The sequence below is a fragment of the Melospiza melodia genome, chromosome 16 (genome assembly GCF_035770615.1).
Source record: "Melospiza melodia melodia isolate bMelMel2 chromosome 16, bMelMel2.pri, whole genome shotgun sequence".
In the NCBI taxonomy this organism is placed as follows: domain Eukaryota; kingdom Metazoa; phylum Chordata; class Aves; order Passeriformes; family Passerellidae; genus Melospiza; species Melospiza melodia.
Window position 1 is genome coordinate 10662509 of NC_086209.1, and position 25607 is coordinate 10688115.

The window sequence follows — 25607 nt, forward strand, 5'->3', positions numbered from 1 at the left end:
TATTATGCTATCTGACAATTACATGCAGCTTCCTTAAATGGTCCCTTGTAATTCTAAGAGTTACTGAGAAAAAATTGATGCTAACTGTCCTACAGCTAAGGTTACCATTCTTCTTCCTTTTCAAAAACATTGTTTCCCTTTTTAAAAACAATATTTCGCTCTTTAAATAGACAATTAAAGTTAATTCGAAATTAATGTCCGTTTAAATATTTGTTTCTCTTCTAAAGCAAAACTTCAAAAGGACAATATATGTTTTAAAACTGTAATTTGTTTAAAGGAACTTTTCTCTAAGAAATTTTTTAAGTAAAGTTTGTAAAGTAGACTATAAGTGAAGTTGAAGGAAACAGTCTCTGATTTCCTGTGAGCTCTCTACCTTGGTCAGCAGGGAACTAATAAGGTTGCTGAGAAAAATCTGTCCTACTATAATTTGTTTTATTTGCAAATTGGTTTATAGGTCAGACTGCTCTGATGAAAGGATAGGAAGGGGCACATGTACTTGGATTTTATTTTTTTAAATGCTGTCAATATTTCTTGACCAGTACTAAGCACATGTGTTTGCTGCTTGTCAACTTATTAACTGTGGCTAAACATAAATTCCACTAAAATGAAGTGGAAATCTCTTCTTGACTGGGAAAGGGTGGATGATCATATTCCTAATTCCCATAACAAATTTGAATGTAGGTGCAGCCATCCAGAAGAGACAGATAAAAGCATCACTAGTAGGTTTTACCAAAAGCCCTTCATTTTCCTGGTTGATAGCCTGGTTCTGTATAAAGATTTCTCTCTGATATCCAAAATAACAAGCAGGAAATGGTAGGAACAACTCTGCTATGCTATACAGTCTACAGAGAAAGAGGAATCTGTTTTAAACTGAATCTCAGGGAATATACCAGAATTCATCTCTGCAGAGCCAGCATAGGGGATGCAGATTTATAATCAGGTGCCACCCAGTGAATGCTGGTTAAACTTCCTAGGGGAAGGGATGTTTGTCCTGAGCCAACTTTGAGCAAGCTGTCTTCTGCTTCCCTGCTCCTGTAGAGCACAGCCATTTAGACAGCCCCAGCACTGCCCTGCTGCCCACTACCAAATTTTGACAAATTTGAAGCTGATGTGCTTATAGAGCCACATTCCATGTATGTTTACATATTATGAAGGCATTTAACAGCTTTTACTCACCCTCCACAGGTTATTATATAACCACAGAAAAGTGGTTTTTTTAATACTCCCTATATGTTAAGATGCTCATATCGAGCAATTTAATTTCAAGATGAAATCCATAATAAAACATATAGAATGCAGTTTTATTGAATAAAAGGGGCATTAATTTTTCTCTTTAAGTTATAAACATATTCTTCAGAATATTATGAACATAGGCACTAGTCTGTATTTCTGTTGATGTTCCCTAATTAGTATCTTTCTAAAAAGGTTTGTCTTAGAAATGAAGTAAATAGATGTGGGTAGAGTCAAGTTCCAAATGATCCAGAAGAGCCTCAAGCTTCTACATCTGTACTTGATATTGATTGTAAAAATAGATGCAGGATTTCCAATTAAGCTCTGCAAAATCATGTTCTGGAGATATTCTGGATGTCTGGTTTTGACAGGATAATCTGCAGTGCAGGTAGGTATCCTGAGAAAAGCATTTATGTAGCCAGGTGGGAGAAACTGGAGTATGGTTCATCCTTGAGGTGAGGAAGTTCAGGTGCTTGCGCCTTGAAGTAAACATAGAGTAAGTTTGCAGTGCTGCCAACAAAGCACCAGCTCTGTCTCAGTGCAGACCCTTGGGATCTTGCCCCCAGTAATTTCAGAGCTCATCAGGGCTGAACTTTGGGTCCTGATGTAACTGCCAGGCTTAACCATGACTTGGAGCTTATCATATTTCTGTAGAGCCACAAAATAGTCTATGTTTGCAAAAATATGAATCAACAAACACATGTCTCTGATGGCTGGGCTTTAAGGTGAAGAGGATTCTGTACTTCACTGGTGTCTCTGTCCCCCTCCCAGAGGAGGCAGGAACTCAAAGGGAAGAGTCTTCCCCTCAGCCCTGACAGGGCAGCAAGCTCAGATGCTGCAGAGCTTTATGTTATTTGGGTCTGTAACAGGGCATGTCCTCAAGCAGTCTTTTTTCCCTGAAAATGTTGCAAAATAACAGGAACACAACTGAAGCAGGTAAGAGGCAGGCAGGGTGGTGACAAAGTGGTTTAATATGTCTGTGTTCATGATATTTCCACTGACCTATTGGGCTGAATACACAGGGTATTTCAATATGATTTATAGTTGCTAATTCCATTACCCGTAGATCCCTTTCAGAAAGCCCTCACAGCTAATGAATTTAATAACACAAGGGCCAAAACTTGAATATTTTTCACCACCAAAACCATCAATAACTGCAGAAACATTAATTTTTACAGCCATGACTGCTTGCAACCTATTTTACCAATCATAAATTGCTCTTTAATCAAAATCTGTTCACCTCAAAGGTCATCAGAAATTTTCTGCCAGGCTACTTGTAAGTGCCTGTCTTTTGCAAACCTAGATGATAGGCTTACTCTGTAAGCTATAATCTCTCCCATTTTGTTCAGAGTTTTAGAATAGTGATTGTACTATCCCCTGTGAGTTCCCACTGATAGAAGTTACAACTCGTGATATTGACTGAACCCACCACTTTTAAATAATGGCAGGAATTACACATTCCCCTGAAAATACCACCTTGAAGCTGGCTGGGAGCTGTCAATCTTCACTCTGTCCTTTGAATGCTGTGTGATGTTAATTGTACCAGCAGCTGCTTGATCTGCTAAACAAACCACTGGAAGCCTGAGCTGGTTGTTCAGGCTGTTCCCTCAGATTCCATCAGAGCTGGAGTGCTGCTTTTCTTCCCCCTTCACATTTTGTCCTTGACCTCTCTGACTCAGCCTCCAAGGGGCCTGTCTTGTGTTGGCACAGACTGTGGTGATTTAAGAGAGTCCTGTCTCAGCTGGATGAGTATTAAAATCTGGCAGATGTACCACCTGCAACGAAGGGGAGGGAAGGGAGTGAGTAGTAGTTTCATTGCAAATTTTTCAAATTAATTGACATAAATGTGAGCATTTCACATAAATGGAATGTTTTTCGCATAAATATTATACATAGAGCACATTAGTATTTAGCAGCTATGTGAAGTACCATAGAACAAAGCTGTAATTCAGGCAGCTCAGTAGAATAAAAGCACCTCAGGAACTGTTGCTCTTCATTCCCCTCTGGCAATGTTAATTTTATATGAACACACATTGGCATGTTTGTATTGTCAGGTGCTTCTGTATGATAACATTTAAACCTTGCATCTTACCCACAGTACACAACATTATAACCTGAAACTCGTTTCAGGTTACAAACTACAACACAAGGAGGGACATTTTAGAGTGCAGTGTTTATGACCAAAATTATTCTACTTGAGCAATCAGGCTCCCAAGTTAAAGCACTGAGTGATGGAGTTAATTAAGGAGGAGTAGTGCTGTTGTAGCTCTAATGCTGTACATATAAAAGTGCCTCCAAAGTGCGGCAAAGTTTGTCAGGAAAGGTAATGTCTTTCAATGCACCGGCTGATACAGCTGCAGCGAAAAAAGAGCTAGCTTTGGGCTCAGAAGCCCTTCTTTTGGCTTGAGTATATTAACAGCTCTATCATCAGAAAAAGCAGAAACATCCCCCCACACACCTTAAAAAACAACTATATCAGTCTTATTTCAAGAATTGTGCAAAGTAAAACTGACAAGTTAAGTATGCAGTACAAAGACAACAGATGCCAGAATTTTTTGAGTCCTGAAGGGCAGAATATTATTAAATGCATCCCATCCAGAAAGCTGGAAAAGGTGGCCGTGTGATAGTTCCCTAGAGAGAAATCACTGCCTTTCCTTCTCTAATGAGTTCTAACCTCCATTCTTTTGCCTGATAAAATTCTCCCACATCTCTCTGCAGCTGAGTCAAGAAATAGTTGTCTGCAGAGATCCTCTCAAGGTATTTAGATTTTATTTTTGAAAACTCTAAGATCTCTTGTATTTTTTCACTTTTGTCATGCCAGTAATGGAAGTTTTACCAGAAATGGAGCTCAGCAGTGTTACAATCGTGATGTGCAATGATAATGGAAAATTACTGGCAATTGCAGATATCTTGATGATGAAAATTCCTTATGCTCACTGTTGCTAAGGGTTTTAAGGCATTAATAGCTGATATCATATGCAGGTAATAAAGTCCACTTATGCTATTTGACTTGTGAAGATTTTCTAGTAGACAGCAGTTGTTTCTTAGAAATGAAATGAGAGTGTAGATTAAAATATGGGAAAATCCCAGGCTCATGTTAGTCTACCTAAATAAATATGGACTTCATTAGGAACTTTAGGCAAGTTTAGTGCTGAACTATAAGAGACTTTATTAATCAGAATTAAAGAAGTATAAAACATGCACTTGTGAAAATAAGAGTGTTTTAAAGAAAGATATGCTGGTGGTGGTCCCATCATTCCTTTTTCCTCTGGTGTTCAAAACTGGGTAATTACATTTTTGTAAAATTTCCTAGAATGAGGTCCAGTATGAGTGTTTATAAAATATAGTCACTTAGGTCTTACAGGACAAGTTTAGCTTTTAATGTAAAAACATGAAGAAAAGGAAGTGCTGCCATCATAAGCAGTCCTTACTGCTCCTGTGCAGAACACCAGAGACCTTACAGAGCTTTCCAGACCATAAAGGGGTTATAAGAGCATCACAGGGACTTTTTACAAGGGTATGCAGTGTTAGGAGCAATGGATTTAAACTGACAGAGAGCAGATTTAGATCAGATATTGGGAAGAAATTCTTCCCTGTGAGGGTGGGCAGGCCCTGGCACAGGTGCCCAGAGCAGCTGTGGCTGCTCCTGGATCCCTGGAAGTGTCCAAGGCCAGGCTGGACAGGGCTTGGAGCAGCCTGGGACAGTGGAAAGTGCCCCTGTCCACAGCAGGGGACTTGAAACTAGATGATCTTTAAGGTCCTTTCCAGCCCAAACCATTCTATATTTCTAAGCATGCTTAAAAAATAATCACAGAGTGGTTTGTAATTGAGCAGTAGTATACCCATAGTTTTAAATAAACTGAGTTTAGCTCCCTGAACATATGTTGCTGTTTTGTTCATTAAATAATGGATTGCCAGCTAATTCACACTCTACTGAGACACATCCAATAAGTTAAAAAATATATATATAAACATATGAAAAAATAATAAATTCAGGAACTGAAAAAAATTAAAATATTTCAAGATCACTACAGGTTAGATGCAAACCTTTTATGGTTCATTACATTTTAGTATACTCTCTCTGATATACTTCACCTAATAACAGTACAGGCTATTGTAGCCTTGTCAGTAAATGATAAAACAGTTCAATTACCCTGTCTTTTAAATGGATCCAAAAAGTATAGTGAAGTATATTTTAGAACTGTTAGGAAAATAGTTTTGCCAAGGCTTGGCTAATTTTCAAAACTAACTTTAAATTATGTGCTAACTAGTTGATTAAGCTGTTTATTTCATTTTTGCCAGTCTGTAAAGCAATTTAGCTACATGTTTATGATTACAAAGGCATTTTAGCCTGACTCTTAAGGAAAATGAGTTTATGTTAGAAGAAATATTCAGGGGATAAAAATAACTCCTTCCTTCAAATTTCAAAGGAAAGAGAGAAAGTAGCACTCATTCAAGCTAGCAGAAATTCAAGGCAAGATTTTCTTGTTTCCAGCTGCCATCTCCTCTGCAGTTTCTTCTGGTGTGCGTGCATCAAGTTTGCAAAGTGCCTCAAAGCAGAGGAGCTAATCAAATTAGCACTTCCTGTGTTATTCTTGTAATTGAACAATGAAAGCAAAGCCTCTAAAAATAAATACATATTTTAAAAATCAAGAGGTAGAAAGAAGTTTGAGTTTGTGAAGTAGATGGGGAAAGTGCAAATTGGAGTAAAAGAAATCAGAATGTTGTCTGGATCTTTTCAGGAAACTTTGCAGTTTTAGGTATGTTCTGCTGAAAGGAGAGGACTATTTTAAAAAAAAATTACTTCTCAGGGGAAAGAATTTATAAATTTTTTAAACAGTCTCTTTTGTCTGTAAAAAAATGAGCTAAATGCAGATGAGAAAGCCAATGATGAAGATCAAGAGAAGAATTTCTGGCTTGGTTACTCCTCAGGTGGAAATCTGATTTGAAGCAAATTATTCCAAGTGTAAAGTTTGACATGAAATAATTTTATATAGCTTAATTTTTAGATTAATGGAAATTCCTATCTCATCAATGGAGACAATGAAAACAAGTAAGTCTGTCTTTGCATATTATACATAAATGTTTTGATCTACAAGAATTAAAAAATATGCACATTATTAGCAGCCATTATAATAAAAGCAGCAGTTGTTACAGATAGTATTAGGTAAGCCAATTCCTATATCAGTCTCTTACATTTTGGAAGTTTGTTTGCTTTAGACATATTATCTTGCATAATATCCCCTTTTAGGTATTTAAATGATTTTGCAGGAAGTTATTTTACATAGTCTGCTGTTTATTTAGAGTCCTGAAGCATCCTAAGTGTGCATATTGAGATTTAATGCTGCTTTATATCCCAAGCAATATTTTTTGTGTTGTAAAAATAATGAGCTATAGACTTAGTTTCAAGCAAAATAAAACCAACTCTGCCAAATAAGAAAGTCTGTAAAAACTAATTGGAAACTAGGGCTGATTCTCAGCCTAATGAGTTTTCAGTGCTTCGCTGAAATGAGGGTCTGATGAAGACTTTTTAAATCACCAAAATAATCAGGCTGCAGTGTGAGGTTTTCTGTGATGCCAGTAGCTAGATGAAAGGGTGACAAGTGTGATAATTAAAAAGGAATCCCCCCAGGAAATCTGATGTGTTGATGTATTGTGATAAATTGCACTGGGAGATTTAAGGTACCCTCCGAGCCAGAGAGACTTTATGGTTCAAAGGCAGAGCCAATCTATTGCATGGAACAAGCTAAACTTTGTCAGACAATTGTGTGCTGTTGATGGGATAGGGACAGGATAGTTAAAAGTGGAAGAAGAGAACTAAAAGTTGTGTTGCCATATAGATTATACAGGTTTTTTTCCCAAATACCTAGAGAAGCAGTCACCTTGGCTGCTTGGCATTCACAGCACAGCTCTTGATGTACCTCGTAGAGTCTAACTGTGTGTCCTGGCAAAAATCAGCATTTTTCTAACAGGACAGTGGCTCAGACATTGAAATGGTTTGTCATGCAAATTATAGGTTGTTTAATAATCCTGCCAATTTTCTGTAGAGTGGATTTGCAGTTGATACCTTAAGTAAGGAAGTGTAATTGATCAAATGCATAGGGATGCTGGACATCAAATATGTGCAAAATCTGGGTAGCTTTCAATTCTAGAATAGCAGGATACAGGATTTACCTAGATTAATTATTATATGAAAGTGCCTTAGCAGATTATTTTGGAGCCCTGGACTGTTGACTCTGGTGATTTAATTTACTGAGGTCTCCAATTTTCTAATATGCTTAGAACTGCTTTTCTGGTGTATGCAAACTAATATTACAGCATAAACCTTAGTGCAACTGTAAGAATGCTGCCTTGATAAAAGATCAATGAAATTAAAAGGATTAAGCCTGGGCCAAATCTGTGACAGCTTTGCTTACCACAGCATTGAAAAGCTTATGTGGAGCACTAAACAACCTTGTTTCTCCAGCTAGGGTAAATTGGGACTGTCACGCAGAAAAAGGTGCTTTTTTTCCACAAGCCATTCCAGAAAAGGAGGGAATACACTTTCATCTTTTGCCTTGAAGACACATCATGTCATAATACAAAGAATGTTTTAAATGGATGACAACACCTCCTTGCAGGGAGTTTTTGCAGGTTCATCAGAGCTTTGCTCCAGCTGGATTTCTGCAAATTTAACTGGACATCTGCTAAGGTAAAAGGGAGAGTGAGGGTGAGTACAGAAATAGGATAAAGCCTTGTTAGACACTGAGGTGAAGTAGCTGGAGGAGTTCCAGGTTAAAAAGTTCACAGATTACTCAATCTGGCAGCAATTTTTACCCCTATCTTCTTTATAAAGTGTTTGCTATTGTCCATAGCTGTGTATCTGGCTGTAGTGAGATTCTTTGGAGACTTTGAAGAAGTAGAGAAAACAAGGTTTTGTTGTTCCTTGAAAGTACCATTGCACCATGTTTGTGTCTTTGTGGTCCTTAGAAGGAGGGCTGAAGCTCAGTGGCTCAGGCTGAGCCACCCTGAGCCATGGGCAGCATTTGTTAGCACAGGGCAGGAGCCTGTGCAGGTACAAGATCCTTTGGGGTGCTGGGGCTAGCCTGAGGGCCCCACAGGGCAGGGGCAGCACAGGGACAGGGCCTTGGGTACCCACCACAGGCTCAGTCTCCTTCTCAGCCTGGTCCAGTGGCTGTGAGCTCCCTGCCAGCTCATCTGCCATAAAACCTTTTCTCTGGGTGTCTAGATGATTAGTGCTTCAGAGACCTTTTCTCATCTCCATTTAACAAATGCAGTAACAGACTCCAGAAATGTGTTAACATTATTTTAGGGAAGATGTTTGTTAGGAGGTAGGACTTATTCAGTCATTTTCTCTCTCAAATTGAAGAGCAAGACTGATTTTTATACTGTTTATTTCTTTCATAGATGTTTTAAATGAGAATTATACCTTATGAAATCAGTTGGTATCTCTGATGCTATTCACTGTTACTTTTTATGTTCTTTACCTTCATCCCCAAAAAATCCTGACAAATTAAGTAAATGTTATGCTACCTTTTTTTTTTCTTTTTTGGTTGGTTTTTGGGTTTTGTTTGTTTGGCTGTTGTTGAATTACACTGCTGTAGGGTGTGTCTGTATCTGATTGATTGTGTTTCAATAGACTGTTTTATTTTAAATTATTTCAAATATTGCAGCAACATTTACAGGAAACAGGGTAAAGAAAGTGATAAAGTACAATGATTTATTCCCAATAATAATGTACCACAGGATCGCAGAGTGGTTTGGGTTGGAAGGCACCAGTTTCAACCCTGTGTTGTGGGCAGGGATGCCTTCCACTAGACCAGGTTGCTCCAAGCCCTGTCCAACCTGGCCTGGAACTCTTACAGGTGTGTGTCAGCCAAAACTTCTCTGGGCAACCCGTTCCAGTGCCTCACCACCCTTACAACAAAGATTTATTTCCTAGTACCTCATGTAAATCTGCCCTCCTTCAGTTTAACACTTCAGTCTCCCCATTCCTTTTTTTAATTCAGGTGAACCATCCCTAACCCCAGGCTGACTCACCTGCCTAGGGTTAGGCCTAGGGTTAAGGTTTTTAAAGCAGAAAGCCCCAAGCTCCAGGCACACTGCAGGCAAAAGGCAAAACAACATCTAAAGACAGTCTTTATCTTTCCAAAATAATAATAACCCTCTGTGTGTTTGGTTGTCTTTTCCTTGCTGTTTCAGACATGCCTGGTAGCCCTCACAACCAGTTCACCTTCAGGCCGCTGCCGCCGCCGCCTCCGCCGCCTCACGCGTGCACGTGCGCCAGGAAGCCGCCCCCGTCGGCCGACTCGCTGCAGAGGAGATCCATGACCACGCGCAGCCAGCCCAGCCCCGCTGCCCCCACGCCCCCCACCAGCACGCAGGACTCGGTGCACCTTCATAACAGCTGGGTCTTGAACAGCAACATCCCGCTGGAAACCAGGTATGGACCGCGGCTGCGCGCAGAGGGGAAATGGAACGCGGTGGGGAGGAGGCCTGACGTGGACACAAGCTGGTGGTGTCCTTCTGGACGTGCCCATGTGTTTTACTCTGAGCCCATCTCAAGTAGCCACATGAGGCCATTTTTGCTTGATTCATTTAGGTCAAAAATACTCAAAAAAGCACATTATGCAAAGTTTTGTACTATGGCGATTCCTTTAACTTGTGTAGGTTACACTGGCTTTTTATGGTTGTGTGCAGTCAGGATTTGTGCTTGTGGGTTTGTCTTGCCCTCCCACATTCTCCCAGGACCATTTTGTAACCAGCAAATAGAAGTTTGGTTTAATCAGTGTACTTTGGCACTTCTGGAGTCACACTGAGTCAGGAATGGTTGGGGTTTTAAGGGACCTTTGGAGATCATCTAGTCAGGCTGTAGCTTTTCTGTGGATAAGAAAAGACCAGAAACAATACTAAAATTATCTTTTGCTCAATATATATTTAATACTTTATTGCATATATAGCCAAATATAATTTTATAATCATTTGGCAATGGAGAAACGATACCGAGATGGAGATTGGGTGTGGTTGGAAAGGGAGGGTTCAAATTCAGGATCATTCACAATTTACACAAATAATCTACTCTGAAAAACAATTGAGAGCAAACACATTATGTATTCAGGCAACTTACTTTTCAGTGCTCAAACTCTGCACAATCTCCTCTGACTTTTTGCCTATAATAAGCTTTTTTTTTTCACCTGTTCCTGATAAGTATTGGCTAATTTGATTGCTTTCAACTGCAGCTGTGTTTGCTGACTTGATTTTTAAAACAAGATCTGAATTTTCACTCTTCTTCCTCTTCATTGTCAACAGAGCACCAGGAGGTTTTAACTATGGTTTCCTTTGGGTTTTGCCATTCTAAAGTACATAAAGGGCAAGAGTTTGTGAAAGTTGTGTCTGATGAAACAGATAAATTTCTGACATGCCCCTAATTGGATCCAGAAAATATTAAGAATTATGCACAGAAATTTTTGGGGGATTTTTAACATATGTCTGATTTTTACATATGTCTGAAACCCAGTTAGCACAATTAATCACTGAAACCTAGATTTTGTTCTTTTATAACAAGGTTGGTTTTATTTTATTACAAAAATTAATCTTAATATATGTCTTTAAACACTTGACTGCTGCTCATCAGAAGTGTCAAGTTTTAGTTCTGCTATTAAGTTGGGATTGAAGAACACACCAGTTCATTCTGAAATACAACTTTCCTTATTTGTCTTAAGGACAAATCTCAAAAAGAATCAAGGAGGATGGAAACTTTTCTGCAAAAGTGAACATAAACAACACTTTAGTTCAGCTGATCTGTCTGGAGCTAGAAGCTTCTGCTTACACAGTCTTTATAAAGATAAATTTCTCTGTTTCTGGTGTAACAAGCTTATCTGTCTATCTGTCTATACTTTATTCTGCAAGAAAGGTAATCTCTGGGTGTTCCGTCCCATTCACTTTTGGTTCTCTTGAATTAAAAGTCAAGTAGATCTTTTTAAGGCTCTGCATCCCCATTCATGGTATTTCCATCAGACTTCATTGGGGACAATATTTTGCAATTTATTTTCTTTCGAGTTCGGTTTAAATTTTCTGGTTTCTTATTATTTTTTGTGAATTTGAAGCTTCTCTTAAAGGACAAATACAGAGATATGTAGCTACATCTATAATTATATAAAGGCCTGTGCAGTGAAGTAAGAATTCAGACTGGAAAACATCCTTTGGGCTACATGTTAGTCATTCAGAGAGCCTGGGAATTTTCCATGTTCTGACCCTTCAGTGGTTGTTTCAGCTGATTTCATGCCCCCACTGGTCACTCCAGAAGCCTCTCACGAAGCTGGCTGAAAGGCTCGGTAATCCATAAGGAAAACCTGTGAGTGTGTTTGCCAGAATCTATCTGCAGCTTGTGTGCAGACAAGTGCTATAGCAGGGGAACACTGTAATAAGAAACATTTGTGATCACCACTTCCCAGAAGTCTACAGTGCACAGCCTTAGAGAAAATGAAGGGCTTGCAGCTTGTTTATCCTTCCTTTACCAGGGAATGATTCTGCTGGAATTGAACTGGTGCTTTGGCCTAATGTCTGGATTCCCTTGCTTTCCTTCTCCATTAATGTTTAGCTGCCCATTAAAAATAATCCTACAAAATAAAGAGAAACATTTCAATGATATGTTTTGTGCCAGATCTTTAATAATACCAAATCTAGCCAATATCTACATACCTAATATAGCTAAGGAGATTTTTTTGTTGTTGTTAAATTTGGAACATTTGCAATCAAAAAGAAAACTTAGACAGTAATGTATTCCCTGCTGTAACAAGTAGACAAAAATCAGAATACACATGTTCAGCTTTTCTTCCAACTGTACCCTCTGTTAATCCATAAGTAGAACTTGTGTTTAATGTTATCTTTACTGCCATGGAATATTAGAGAATTTTCAGACAGAAAAAGATTTCCTAGATCTAATCATGTGACTGTAAAACCTATTCACTCTGGACAAACAGAAATGAAGCAAGTTAATGAGTCTGCTCATAGTGTGTTGTATTAATGTGTTCTATTTATGTAAAAGAAAATTCTCTAGTTTTGAAAATGCTTGCAATACTCAGATTAGACATGTACTCTTACATAATTAGAGTTTGAAACCTAGATTAGATGGCAAAGGGCTGCAGTAAAGACATATACTGTGGTACATGTGTTTAATGTGCAGTAAAACCTAGTTACATTTTTATAGAAAAGGGCAAATCAGAAATTTTGTTTTGTGCTTCATCTAGAGGTGTTACACGCACTAATCTGCAAAGCACTTTTGTCAAGACCTTACTTGGTAATGCAACTCTTTACTGATGACAGTGATTTGGAAAGATAAAATTACTTGTTCAAGTTCACACTAAAACCTAAAATTAAAGTCTCTCTGTGTGTTGTTGCCAAGGCTAGTTCCCTAACTCTGGCAGTTACTCTGATTATAAGCAACCCAAATAAAAATAAGAATTAAGAACAGCTTTAGAACTCCAGAGGACATGTTATGGAGCGCCTGCTGCTGAGGGAATTGGAGAAGAGCTGTACCTGTAGGAGGTGTGGCAGCTCAAACTGGTGACTGTGCTGCAACCTTCAGCGCTGTAATGTGCCCAGAGATGCAAATGCAATCTCCATCTATGCATGCACACATGGTTTGGGAAAAATAAACACAGCCATTATTAAAATTACTTATGAACATGCAGTGATTTCATTGTCACACAAAGAAATAATTTTTATGTATTGCCAGAAAATGACTGCAAGGATCTCTCACACCACATAAAACCACAGGAAACCTTGATTCTCTTTTTTTAGGATAATGTTACTGGCCTCTCACAAAAATTGATTTTTTCCCTCTCCCCCAGAATAAAGTACTTGCAACCTATTGCCTATTCCCTTCCTTTCCACTAAAATAATTGTTTTATCAGGCTTCATAGATACTTTGCTCTAATGCTTCAAATCTTGTGATTTACAGTGTAATACATTGTCATTATCTCTGACAGCCCCATCTGAACATAGCTTACTACTTTTTATGGAGTAAGTATTAAACCCTGATAACTCAAAGGAATGTTTTTCATTTTCTCCATGCCCTTCTAGTTAACTCAGTATTTGTTTCCATATCTTGCTTTCTTCCTTTATTTTTTCCTGCTGTTTGCTATTTCTTTTCCCACCTCAGTGAAATCCCCAAAGAAGTAAAATCTAGATGTTAAGTAGGGATTTTTACCCTACATTTTGTTATCCTCCTAATAGTCTGTTACTGATCCATCATGGATAAACCATTGGTCACACTTATTTTGAGTTAAGTTTTGACATAGATTACCAAAGTATTAGAATTTTTAAGTTTTATGCCTAAATCTCAAAATTTAGCTAATTTTGATTTTGTTTCAAAGTGGAGTTTTTAGTCCTGTTTTGTGCGTCAGTATTTAAGATACTTGCTTGTTCCTTCCTTTTTTAAATCAGATTTCTTCCTAGTTCCTCTAGCCCATTTAGCAGTGTTGGCAGTAAGGTTAATGCTGTGCTGAATGGACTGAAATCTCCCTTCACTGCACTGGCAATGAGCCAAGTCCTGTGGAAAAAGACAGCTTAATTTAAGCAATCTTATCACCATGGTAATAGCTGCTCTAAGGGGACAGTGAGGTACCAGACCATAACCCTGAGATTCAATTATCATTAATTTATATGAAAACTTTGAAGTACTAGAACAATAAGAGGAGTATTTGGGGTTCAAGGCAGTTATTATTTTTAGTTAAAATTCAGCAATAATTCAGAGTCCAAAAGTTTGATTATGTCTCTAAACACTTGAAAACATTGAGAGTTTTGGAGTTCAAGAAGTGTATTTGAATCATCATATACATGGAATCATTCTTTTCTGTGTTACATAGTTTTTTAAGATATATAGGTATGATTAACTCTATTTTTTTTCCTGGAAATAACTTGGTTATACTTCTGTTTGATGTAATTTTGTACTACGGTTTATCTTTTTTAAATCAACCTCATAATTACTTTTTTCTCTTCAGGAAGTGCATTGATAGCCTTTCAAATCACAGACACCTGCATATAGTCCCTTTCTGTGTAAGCTGGAGTAATTTTAAAAGGAAATATAATTAAATAAAACTGCATCTAGAAATTCACACTCAGTTCAGTGTGGGCTCTTGGAAGGTTTGGTCTTTTTTCTTGGTCTTGGCATTTGAACATCTTGTGGATCTCGTGAATCTTGCCTCCAGTGCAGAGACTCAGAAAATGCTTTTTTGTGCCTTGAGATTTTTTCCCAGTTCAAGGTTTCCATAGCAAACAGCAGCTTTTACAGCTCCTGAGGCAGACAGGTGTTAATGATCATAAGGCACCAAGCAGGAGACACTTTCACTTGAGCAGTGCAGTTCACTGGGAACTTGTTTGCCAATGGAGCCTGCTCCTCTGTTAAATGACCAGATTTGGGGCTGTTCCAAGAATAAATGCAGGAGAGGGCTTCCTTTACGATCTTTTCTTCAAATTATGGTGGCCAGTATTTGCTATTATGACATTTCTCTTGTATTTTCTCATTTTCTATCTAATTAAACAATAAATCGACACATATAGAGGCTGACCGTGTTAAAAACAGACACCCAGCAAGGATTTTAAATTAATTCTGAGTCCCATGTGTTTTCTGTGCACAGCAGAAAAGATCTGAAAATATTTGTCTGCTGAATTCCAAAAGATAAATTGAAGACTGTCAATATGACCATGAACTGAAAATAAAAGTTGTAAATATGACCTTAAATTTAATAATGGGAGAAGGAAGCTGTCTTTTATGGAAATAAAAATATAAAGATGTGTCAGCTACAATGAAGTACAACTTTCATGTCAGCAGCAATGGCACTTGAGGGTCCTGCCTTGAGTAGTTTGAGATCCAGTCACTAAGGACAGTAGGGCAATTTAAATTGTTCATGCACTCTATTGTATTTTTGTTTGTGAGAAACTCTGGTGTGGTCTTCCCTGGAATAGTGGGATATATTTGTGTAAGGGTTTTTCATGGAGGCGAAATATAGTAACTTAAACAATCACATTGCAGATACTCCTTGCTCATTGTTTTGAATAAGTTGATGGTATATAAAGTTATAACTAAAGCTATGCTGTGATTTTATGGCCACCAATAAGCAAGCAGGCTTTTAACTTTCCATGAAATAGTGGAAAATAGTTTTACAAAACCAGAAATAGACTGAATCTAAATTTTGAAAGAGAACAATAAATACAGGTTAATACAAAGGGTCTAGGTCATGAGAAGTGGTCAAAGACATGAAAAGAATTTTACCTCTTCATTTCCAAAAAATCAGATATATATGTGTCATGTTACTATTTTCTGGCTAGCTATTTCTAGATAAGCTGTTTTCAAAGACTACAATGGTATTTATGTAGTTAAGCTGGCTTCAAAGACTAAATATATTTATGTAGTTAATGTGATACGTCTCTTGTCAGGTAAACTTTGTCTTTTTTGTCACAATAGCTGTACAGTTTGGATTAGACCATATGCAGGTGAGTGTAGGTACTTGGAAACAGACTGCAATGCTGGGAACAAAAGTCAAAATATGCATGAATATTCATAGAAGAAAATTGATGGCAAATAGAACTGAGGGACAGCTACTTCATTTACTCATTCCTTTCTTTAAGTCATGCTTCCAACCATAGAATATAGGCTATAAAATTGAAAGGAATTTTTATCCTTCTTGATTCGTGGTTTCAAAGTGCTCTGCAAATATTATGTACTTTCTATGACTTACATAAATATTCTTGTAACTACTGTTTTTCATATTTTCCACAAAATAATCTTAAAATTTCTTGAGGAAAAAAATAGAGGTAGCCATGAGATTATTCCTTCCTTATATCAAATTTCTGTGTCCATTGGTTGTTTTACTCAGCTGCTGCTTGAGTTGGAGTACTACAGCAAATTTCAAGCCACAGAAAGCACTTTTGAAGATTACTGAATTAATGTAGAGATGTCACTGTGTATCACAGTAACAAAGCCCATAGTGGTATATGCAAGAGTAATTTATGTCCACAGTGTGGTAATTTTCATTTTATTTTCTTCATTAAATAGCAAATGAAACCAGAAAGCAGTTGTATTTTGGACAACAGTTCAAATATAAAAGCTGTTGTTGATTGATTTTGGCACCATCCCATATTTATAGAATTATTATCCCAGATTTCTGCCAGACTTGAAAGTTTAGTCACCTGGTTAGCAGGCCTAGCTTGCCTACAGCAACAGCAGGCAAGTGAGCCAGAATCACATCACTTGTTCAGTACTGGGGCAAAAAGAGAGGGACACAGGTTCCTTTTACATCCTTTCACATCCAGGGTCACACTGTTCAGTTTTCAGATGCCATATAAAGAAAACATGAGTGAATACAGGGAAGCAATTCTGTGGGAATGATTCAAAATGCAAGTCCAGCTCAAAGAGGAAATTTTAACAAAGTCTTTCTATTCCCAAAGATAAATCTCTGGATGGAAATCATGGAAAAATACAATTATAAAATAAATTAGATAAGTAGTTTTCATGGCAATTTCTATCTTCACCCATGACCATTTTGTTCCCATAGTTCTTGTACACAAAAAGATGAAACAAAGGCTCTAAAATTAAAGGTCAGGTCTATCTATAATTATAAGTTATGTCTTATATTCAGATACAGTTTTCCTGCGTTGTTTTTCAAGATGAGGGTATATTGTGTATATCTTTGTGATCAAAGTGGATGTCTTGGTTTTATATATATATATATAAAAAATAGTTGCCTTGGTTTTATACTGTATAGTTGGTTGAGAGCCATATAGGAGATTCATTAAAAAATATATTCTGATTATTATGTAAGTTTAGAAGTGTCCTCTTCTTTCCCCTCCCACTTGGAGTACAGAATAGAATGGATAGAAAACCAGGAGAGAGTGAATTTCTGCTTCTTACTACTGTCACAGGAAATATCAAGTGACTTAAAATGGGCTGGTACCAATGTCTTCTTGTCAGTGTTTGCCAAAGTAAATGGGAAACTGTATCAGCTCCAAATCCCTTTTGGCTGCCATCTCTATATATTTTCTGGCTATGCCAAAAAAACAAAATCCTTTTTTCTGTTTCATCTGCTATGCTTCTTAAAAATTTCCTTTGCACTTCTGTTGACATCTAAAGGAATTGCTTCAATTAAATATCATTTTACATACAATTACATACATTTACATACAAGTACATACAATTACATACATTATGTGCAGCTATAAAATGTAGTTGAAAAGAAATTGATCAACTTTAATGATTGAACTGAAGTCGTCTTAGTTTTTCTATCACATAGATTTGCAGCAATTTGTAATGCTTTAGGTAACTACTTCTTGAATGTGAAACACACACAGGTGCAAATGTATTCCTACTTGGTTTATCCAGGAGAAACACAGACTAATTCTTTGGCAAAGGTATAGCAAGATTTGTGTTTCTAACTTAGCTGTTGGCTCCCTTTCAAGTCTGCTCTTGTTCTTCATTTTTTCTTCTTACAAACTCATGATTTTTAATGGAAATGGAAGGGAAAGCATGGTAAAGGAACAAATGAAGGTGTGGGCCTACAAATGCTTGGCACAGAGTTAATGCATAAAAAGTTACAGAAGTGATACCAAGCCCTTGACAAAATTGAGGGACATTTCTACAGTATCAGGATATAAAAATATTTTCTCACAATTTAATTACAGAATTCTGTGTGGAGTTAATCTGCTTTCTGGTAATAGTGTTATGTTATTGCCACATGAATTCAGCTGGGATGTTGCTTCAAGCTTTTACAAGACTTAAATTGCTGTTCCAGATATGGAGTCAAAAGTACAGAAAGAAATATCCTGATGGAGAGGTGTGTAAAGAAATGAACTCTTCTCCAACCTTGTCCTAGCTAAGAATTCCAACTGCCTCTTCTATATGTGAAGTTGTTTCTGAGCCTTTAGTATTTATTTATGTATTGGAGTTACCAGTGTAATAATATTGAGTGCCTTTCATTTCACCAACAAATGCCTTACAGATTATGTCCTGTATTTCTTTTTTTAAGAGAATATTATCATCTAGTTTATGAATGTTTTTGAGGTTTCTGTCAACATTTAGTTTTTCTCCACTTGGAAGAAGTGGTGTTAACAATCACCCTTATAAATGCTCTGATTTTTCTTGTGTTCTTAGTTTACAAAAAAAAAAAATCCACCACAGCCCTTAGCTTTTCTCTTAGATCAAATATTAAAGCACATATCAGGCTGCAGTCAGATCTAAACTTTTGAACTGCAGGTTTTATTATTTTGCTCTTTAGAAAGAGAGCCTGATTTTATAGAATTGATAGCAACAGTTTAGTATGTCCTGACTCCTTTGGGAACCGTGGTATGCTCAGACAGATGAGGAGTCATCTGAGTTTATGAGAACATAGTCACAGTCTGGCTTTGGAAATTTGTCTTTGTGCCACCAGTGTTTTTCAAATTCTATAGAAATGTCTTTGGGTACTCAATATATGCTTCCAAAAATTGAAGTTGTAAACAATTGGGTTTTTTAAATGTTTTCTCAGCATTATTTCACTAGTAGCTCAGTTTCAGTGTACCATTGCTTCAGAATCTCAGTTTTATTACAAATTAGAGCAATGTAAATTCTCCTCTGTGTGAATGGACTCATCTGTCCAGAAGAGAGTGGTCTGGATCCAGGTTCTGTGCGCTCTGCTGCTAATAGAGAAGTGCGTCTGCACACTAGCTCTATATCATCAAGCCTTTGTTATAAATTCCCGTGCAAGAGAATGAAATTATTCCTGGCTATTGATTGCAGGTTGTTAGAGCTGTAATAATAACAATTTTCTGTTCAGCATTTCCTTCCCTTTACCTCTGATACCTTTGAGCTATGCACCATAAAGTACAATCAATACTGCCAATATCAGATCTTTTTGCTGTAATTTCCAAAAAATTTAAATGAGAAATTATGAAATAAGTAGGTTTTTATCATTATGTCTTGAACAAGTAAAGCATGCAAAGAACAATTGACTTTTTATATTTGTAGTGTTTGTGTATATATATGTGTGTGTATATATATATGCATACATCTCATATGTATATGCTTGTATCTAATAACATGTGTTGTTTCATGTGGTGATTTTGCTTCTATTTCCCTGAATATCAATAGGAATTTTGCCATGACATTTTTTCCTACCAGAAGTCTCAGTGACTGTGTATCTCGTTAACTGCTGACTGAGAAAAAACTTCTCATACTTGCAGAAGCTTTCATGTGTGACAGCAAAGCATTGAATCCAAAATAACCAACTGTGCTCTCGTGGCCTGATAGGAAGGAAGCAGGTTTATATAGTCCTGTAAACAGCTATATTACTTCATTTGAATTTATTATTTTACTGTATATGAGTTTATAATTTTTGAACTAAAATGGAGGTAACATTACAAAGTGCAGAGCAATGCCATCTTTCTAATGTGTGCATTTACAGCTGTGGAAGTCAGTGGGAAGGAAAACTAGAATGTGTTGTCTGATGCACTGCCAGGATGCTGTACTCAGTCAGGGTCAGATGTCCAGTTTTGTCTGAGTGCAGCTTATTTGGGTAATATTCATGAAGCAGAAGTAACTAATACTCAAATTTCATTCTTGTGGTTTAGTCATAAGACTCCTGATACACAAGCCCTGTAAACTGCAAGGCAAGCTAACCTTTATTCTCGTTTGCTTTCTTTTTTATGTAACTAAAGGGCTCTTTAAAAGATAAAACTGCTCTGTAATACCTTTTTATTTTCTATAATCTGGCATTTGAAAACCGTAACCTTTCTTTTAAAATTTTATAATAGAAATACATAATACCATACTCATTACACCATTTTAGCAATTACCATTTCAGGAACATGTATTTACAATATTCTTAAAGTCAAATGTCACAGTATAACAATGTTTCATACTCTTGAGTGTTTGATCCTGCATACATTTCACTGAGTGTTCGTCAAAGAAATTCTCCCAGCATGGATTGGCTGATCCATTTATGCATTCAAAAACTATTTTTGTGCCTTGCTGAAGGCATAAAGACATTTGTCATTGGAAGATTCTGGACCATGTCACTTGCTTTCTCAGCTTGAGACAGAAGAACACCAAGCTGCTCTAAACTCCTTTGGGTGCATGCTGTGGCATGTTTTAGAGGTGCACCTGTCAGAAAAGAGGGCACTGAAGAAGCTTGCTCTCTTAGATAAAACAAAGGCAAGAAGGACCAAATTCTTTTGGTGTTTCCGAAAGAATATGTGGTTGGTATGGTCAGCCCTGAACTAGCCCTTTTTGCCACAATTTCTAAGCACATATCACAGTAATTTATTGTTTAATATTAAATAACCTTTCTTAAATTCTCTTGGAGAGCTCTTGCCAGTCCTGAAAAAGCATCCTTTCTGCTACAAAAAACTACTCTATAATTCTGCACCAGAGCCTGTTCTGCAAGGCACATTTTTTGTACCTTATTTTTTGTGCTAATGTAAGTCTTCACTGTTTTTTCTTGAAGGCAATCAGAATGCTGAAATAGGTCTCCAAATGAATTCTTTCGTAGTATATTTGAGAATCACTGCAGTAGGCAAAAGCATTTGAATAAAAACTGCTCTCAGAATTGCTCAATTAAGAGCAGTAAAGCAATTGTGCTCACCTATATAGTAACTACAGTTCTTCAGAATGAATTATCCTTGTAAATCAGGTGACTAGTTACTTTCTTTTTTTTAATTTCCTATATTACATGGTAAAAAATAGATGTTCACAGTGGCACTGGCTTTAGCATTTTTGGGGTATTCCAGGTGAATAAACAAGTTAGGTGTGGATGGAGGGGATACTGCTGGCAGCAGTTCCCATGTCTCTGTCACACCTGTGTGAAGCCACATGGGCTGCTCATCTTGGAGGATCCCAGTACTCTACTGAGAAGCAACCTTCCCTGAAATGTGGGGAAATTAGCTCATAATTTATTTATGGTGTGTTGTTTCCCTTAAACATTGCTGGACATCTTGTGGTGTGGTTAAAAAACTTGCAGAGGGTATTCAAATACATATTTTCTTGTCTTTGATATTTGATGTGGTTATATGCAGTATATACTATCCAGTGCTTATACAGTTCCGTTTGCTTTTTACATCACCGAGTGGTTTTACGACATCATTCTTTGTCTTCTCTTTGTAGGCACTTCCTGTTTAAACACGGATCTGGGTCTTCAGCTATCTTCAGCGCAGCCAGTCAGAACTACCCCCTAACATCCAACACTGTTTACTCTCCACCTCCTAGGCCTCTTCCTAGAAGTACCTTTTCCAGACCTGCCTTCACTTTTAACAAACCTTACAGGTGTTGCAACTGGAAGTGCACAGCTCTGAGTGCCACTGCTATCACAGTGACCCTGGCACTGTTGCTCACCTATGTCATCGGTAAGCGCTGCTCCTTTCTCTGCTGAGTTACTCCTTCACCTCCTCTGCTCTGTCTTCTTGCTTTGCACTAATACAAATCATGTTTTACTGGGAATGTTTGCCATTGGTGCTTTTTAAATCCTGCCAGACAAAACACTGGATTGGCTAAAGGTTGAACGTAGAATTCTCATTAGCTTTCTGCTCTGTTAACCTTGATGCTGCCTAACAGAGAAGGAAATATTATTCAGGATTACATGTTTATACTGGCAGGGGACTCCTGCTGATTTTAATTGCTGCGATATTTTCTTAAACGTTTGATTTCCATATTATGCCTTACAACACTGGTTCTCTTAAAGAATTATTTGGAAAGACTGGTAATGTTTAATTGTGTTTTGCCTTGCTACCCTTAGTTAATTTCTTCAGTCTCATCACCATTTAAATCTTACATGATTTTCCTCCTAATTGTTATATCATTTGCTAGAATGACAACTAGCTCTAAAATAATTTTATATTGTGTTGTCTAAGATAGATTTTGGTATCCCTTTATTGAATTTATGTTTGAAAAATGGGTTACGCAGTACCAACTTTGGCGTTTTGTTAGCAAAATACATTGGACAGGTTTATCAGAGTAGCTAGAAAGGGCTTCCTCAGGTTTGGGGTTTATTTGATTTTTTTTTTCTTTTTGGAGGATAGGTGTTTTGGAGGTTGCTTGAAGTCAATGTGGTTACAAGCATACATAGGAGAGCAATTCTTTCTGGTTTCCTGCATAACATTCAGCCTGAACTTTAATTATTGCATTGAGTTTTCAATCTGAATTGAAAATATTGAAGAACGTTCTGTGTGAAGAATTTAAGAATGTGACTGTGGCTTCTGTAAACAAAGGGAAATGTAATTTTTTTTTTTCTCTCACACACTCTTAGACTGTTGTTTTAGATGGCAGTTCACAGGTGGTAGGAGCCAGAGTATTCCTGATACCCTATAGCTTGAATGGGAATAATTCCAGGTTTACCTGAAAGAGTGCAGTTCATACTGGGTAAAATTCGACAGAAATAAAAGTACAGATACCTCCAAACTGATAAATGGCCACTGATTTTCTATACTGTCTGAATAACTCTATCTGTAGTGGAAATTACTAAAATTTCAATAATATCTTGTTTCCCACTGAGGTTTTCTTCAGTCCCATAGTGACAAAGTTCTGGTGATTGTCAGCAAGATGCTCATCAGGAGGGATTTTTTTCCTAGCATCCTCACCTAATGCATATGGGAAAGCAGATTTGAGCATTTCTGGTGCATGATGATTTGAAAGCACCTGAGGATCTTGTAAGCTCCATTAATTGCAGATTTACATAACAGCTGGTGAGCATATGCCCTCGGTTAGGACAGGCTGTATCATTTTTGCAGCGTCATCTGTTTCCTGCACATTTTATCCCACCCACACCATTTAGATTTTATCTGGATTGAAGCACTGCCTCTTTCATCCCTGTTTAGATTTCAAGTCTGCCACTGAAATTTCTGTAACTTTCTGGGGATATTGCTATATGTCATCAGCCTGAGAAGGCTGGAAGCGCTCCTTGTCACCATGAATTAAAGAGCTCTGTGTGACTCTCCTGTAGATGTGTCTGTTTGTCATGTCGTGGTAGCACAAGGATGTAGCATGTTTTCCTTAGTTAAACAGAAGCAGGTAAAATGGAAACATCTTTGCATTTTATAAATTATTACCATTTCTATTTATGTTTTCTATGGAAAAAATATGAATTTTTGAGCCAGGAGTTCTAATTCAGAAAAATTTTCAGGATGGCATTATTTACTCTTTTTTTTCCCAGAAATTTTTGAGTTGCAGGTAGTCTTAGTTAGCTTATTCCAAGCAAATATTCCCTCTGCCCATTTCTGGTTGGTTAAATATTTAGATAAGTTTATGGTCTCTTTTTATGACTCACATACCTACATTCTTTCCCTTTTGCTGGGTTTGAATCATAGCATGTAAACTGTTTCCAGAGTTCACTGGCTCTGTAGGCTTATATGTTTGCATATCTTTTCACATCAAAAATTTAAGTGTGCATGTTTTAAATGAATAGTTGGATACAGGAAATCAGACTGTATGTAACACTGAAGTTAAAATTCACTCCCCCAAATGTTTTCTCTTTGCTCACCATGATTCAGGTCCCTCACTCCACCAGGTTTTCTTCAAGTCAGAGTTGTGTCTGAGCAATCACAGCAGACATTGGCCTACATTGTAAAATAAAACTTATTTTAATTTTAGGACCAAACTTAACCTGTGATCAGCTCAGCAGTTGTTATTGGAAAAATAATGGAGACTTCTAAAAGGCAAAATTGTTTTCATCATTGTATTTTTTGACATAGCCTGCATTAACTTAGCATGAACTACAATTTCAGGTCAAATGAGTGTTGATCAAAATTTAACATCAAGCTTTTTCTTCTCCTTCTCTAAAAACTTAAATGTTCTTTTTCAAGTATTTTTCACTGCCATTTAATGCTTAAGGTATACATTACTTTTAAAATGACACCCAAATCTCAGCCTCAAGTCAGAGCATCTCCAAAGTCTTAGAGACATGAAACTTATTCCACATCAAAATTTTCAAGTGGCTCTTACATTTGTAATGAACTGAGACTGCCAGAGTGCTCTAAGCTGTGATTTCTATTCAATCAAAAGGTAAACTAGGAAAATGATTTTGTTCTTTTATTTTTCATCCTTTCCCTCTTATCAGTGAGACTCAATAGCAAAGCTTTTACATAAGAACATGTAATTCTTCTGTATTTTCTCTCCTTTGAACTACTACTCAGTTAAAAAAATATTATTTCTCCATTAATCTTCTTTTGGCCTATAATTGCTGTGTTTACTATTTGGCCTTTCTTCAATAAATTTGACTATTATATGGACAGTAAGGAAATTATAGAACACTGTTGATGGTTGTGTAACAGCAGATTTATTGAAAATCTTTAGTTTATTAAGAAAAACTTGTATGTTCACTTCAACAGGAGTAATCTCTGTGAATAGGTTCTAAAGTCATAGATAGTAGTTACTCCAAAAAAACCTTATTTCATAAAGTGCATGTTTGGTCTTCAGACTGTTGGAGGTGTAATTGTAAATTTGTTGAATTACTTTCTATGGGAAAAGTCCTACATATTTTTGTTTTTCATTTTTCTGTTTTCCTATGAGTTAAGAAATGTAAATCACGTAAATCTGGGCAAGGTTGTTGAATTTGCCCACAAGTGGGCAGTGAGGCAGGTGAGCGGTTGGGACACACCTCAGGGAGGTGATGTTGGTGCCTCTCACCCATGCATGGGGGCTGCAGCAGCTCCACTAGCAGCTCCTGCTCTGCCTGAGAGTCTTGCTAAAAATTCAAGAGTAAATTAGGCAAATACAAGAGATAGAATAAGAAATACAGAATTTCTTTTGGTTTTTTGCCACACCACGTCATTTCCTTTAAGCCCAGTAGAATGGGTGCTGTGGCTGCTCATTTAGTAGTTATTTTTAGCCCATTAGTGAATAGGATTTTTCTTCCATGATTCTTCACCGTTTTATCAGCAGCTGATTTTGGACTTGCAAATCACTGGTCCTATTGATCAAAGGTGCAGAGCTCCCACTGCTCCTATTGATTTCAGCAGGTGATGCAAATGTTCAGTGCCTCTGAAAATTGCATCTCATGTTCTTGGATTTAACCATCCCTGACTATGAAATGACTATTTTATATACAAATGAATTCTCAAGTATGAATATGAAGTCGTCTCTATCCTTCATGATATTATCACTATTTATGAGTAGGCACCAGAGGTGGGTGTTGGGTCTTAAATTACATTCACATGAAGGGTAAGGAAATTAAAGCCTCTGTGCTGCCTGACACTGTGACCTGTCATTTCTCACTCCATGTACAAGGGAGAGGAGTGATGGTTTCAACATTGGGAAAGGCCAGACCGAATTTTAAGGACATATGTATCTCAGTGCATGAATTTATAATATTGGTTGCATCTCTTTAGACAATGTATAACAGGACAAAAAAGGAATT

At 37.2% G+C, this 25607-nt stretch overlaps 1 protein-coding gene across 5 annotated transcripts in view; it reads left to right on the forward strand.

Annotated features, from left to right (window-relative positions):
- TENM1 (teneurin transmembrane protein 1) overlaps positions 1-25607 on the forward strand; it is a 770840-nt gene that overhangs the window by 605895 nt on the left and 139338 nt on the right. For all 5 annotated transcript variants that reach the window (XM_063170577.1, XM_063170580.1, XM_063170579.1 and 2 more), the window contains 2 exons: positions 9433-9673; positions 21365-21603. In XM_063170577.1, coding sequence (XP_063026647.1) covers positions 9433-9673; positions 21365-21603 — 480 coding nt within the window. The remainder of the gene's footprint in view (positions 1-9432; positions 9674-21364; positions 21604-25607) is intronic.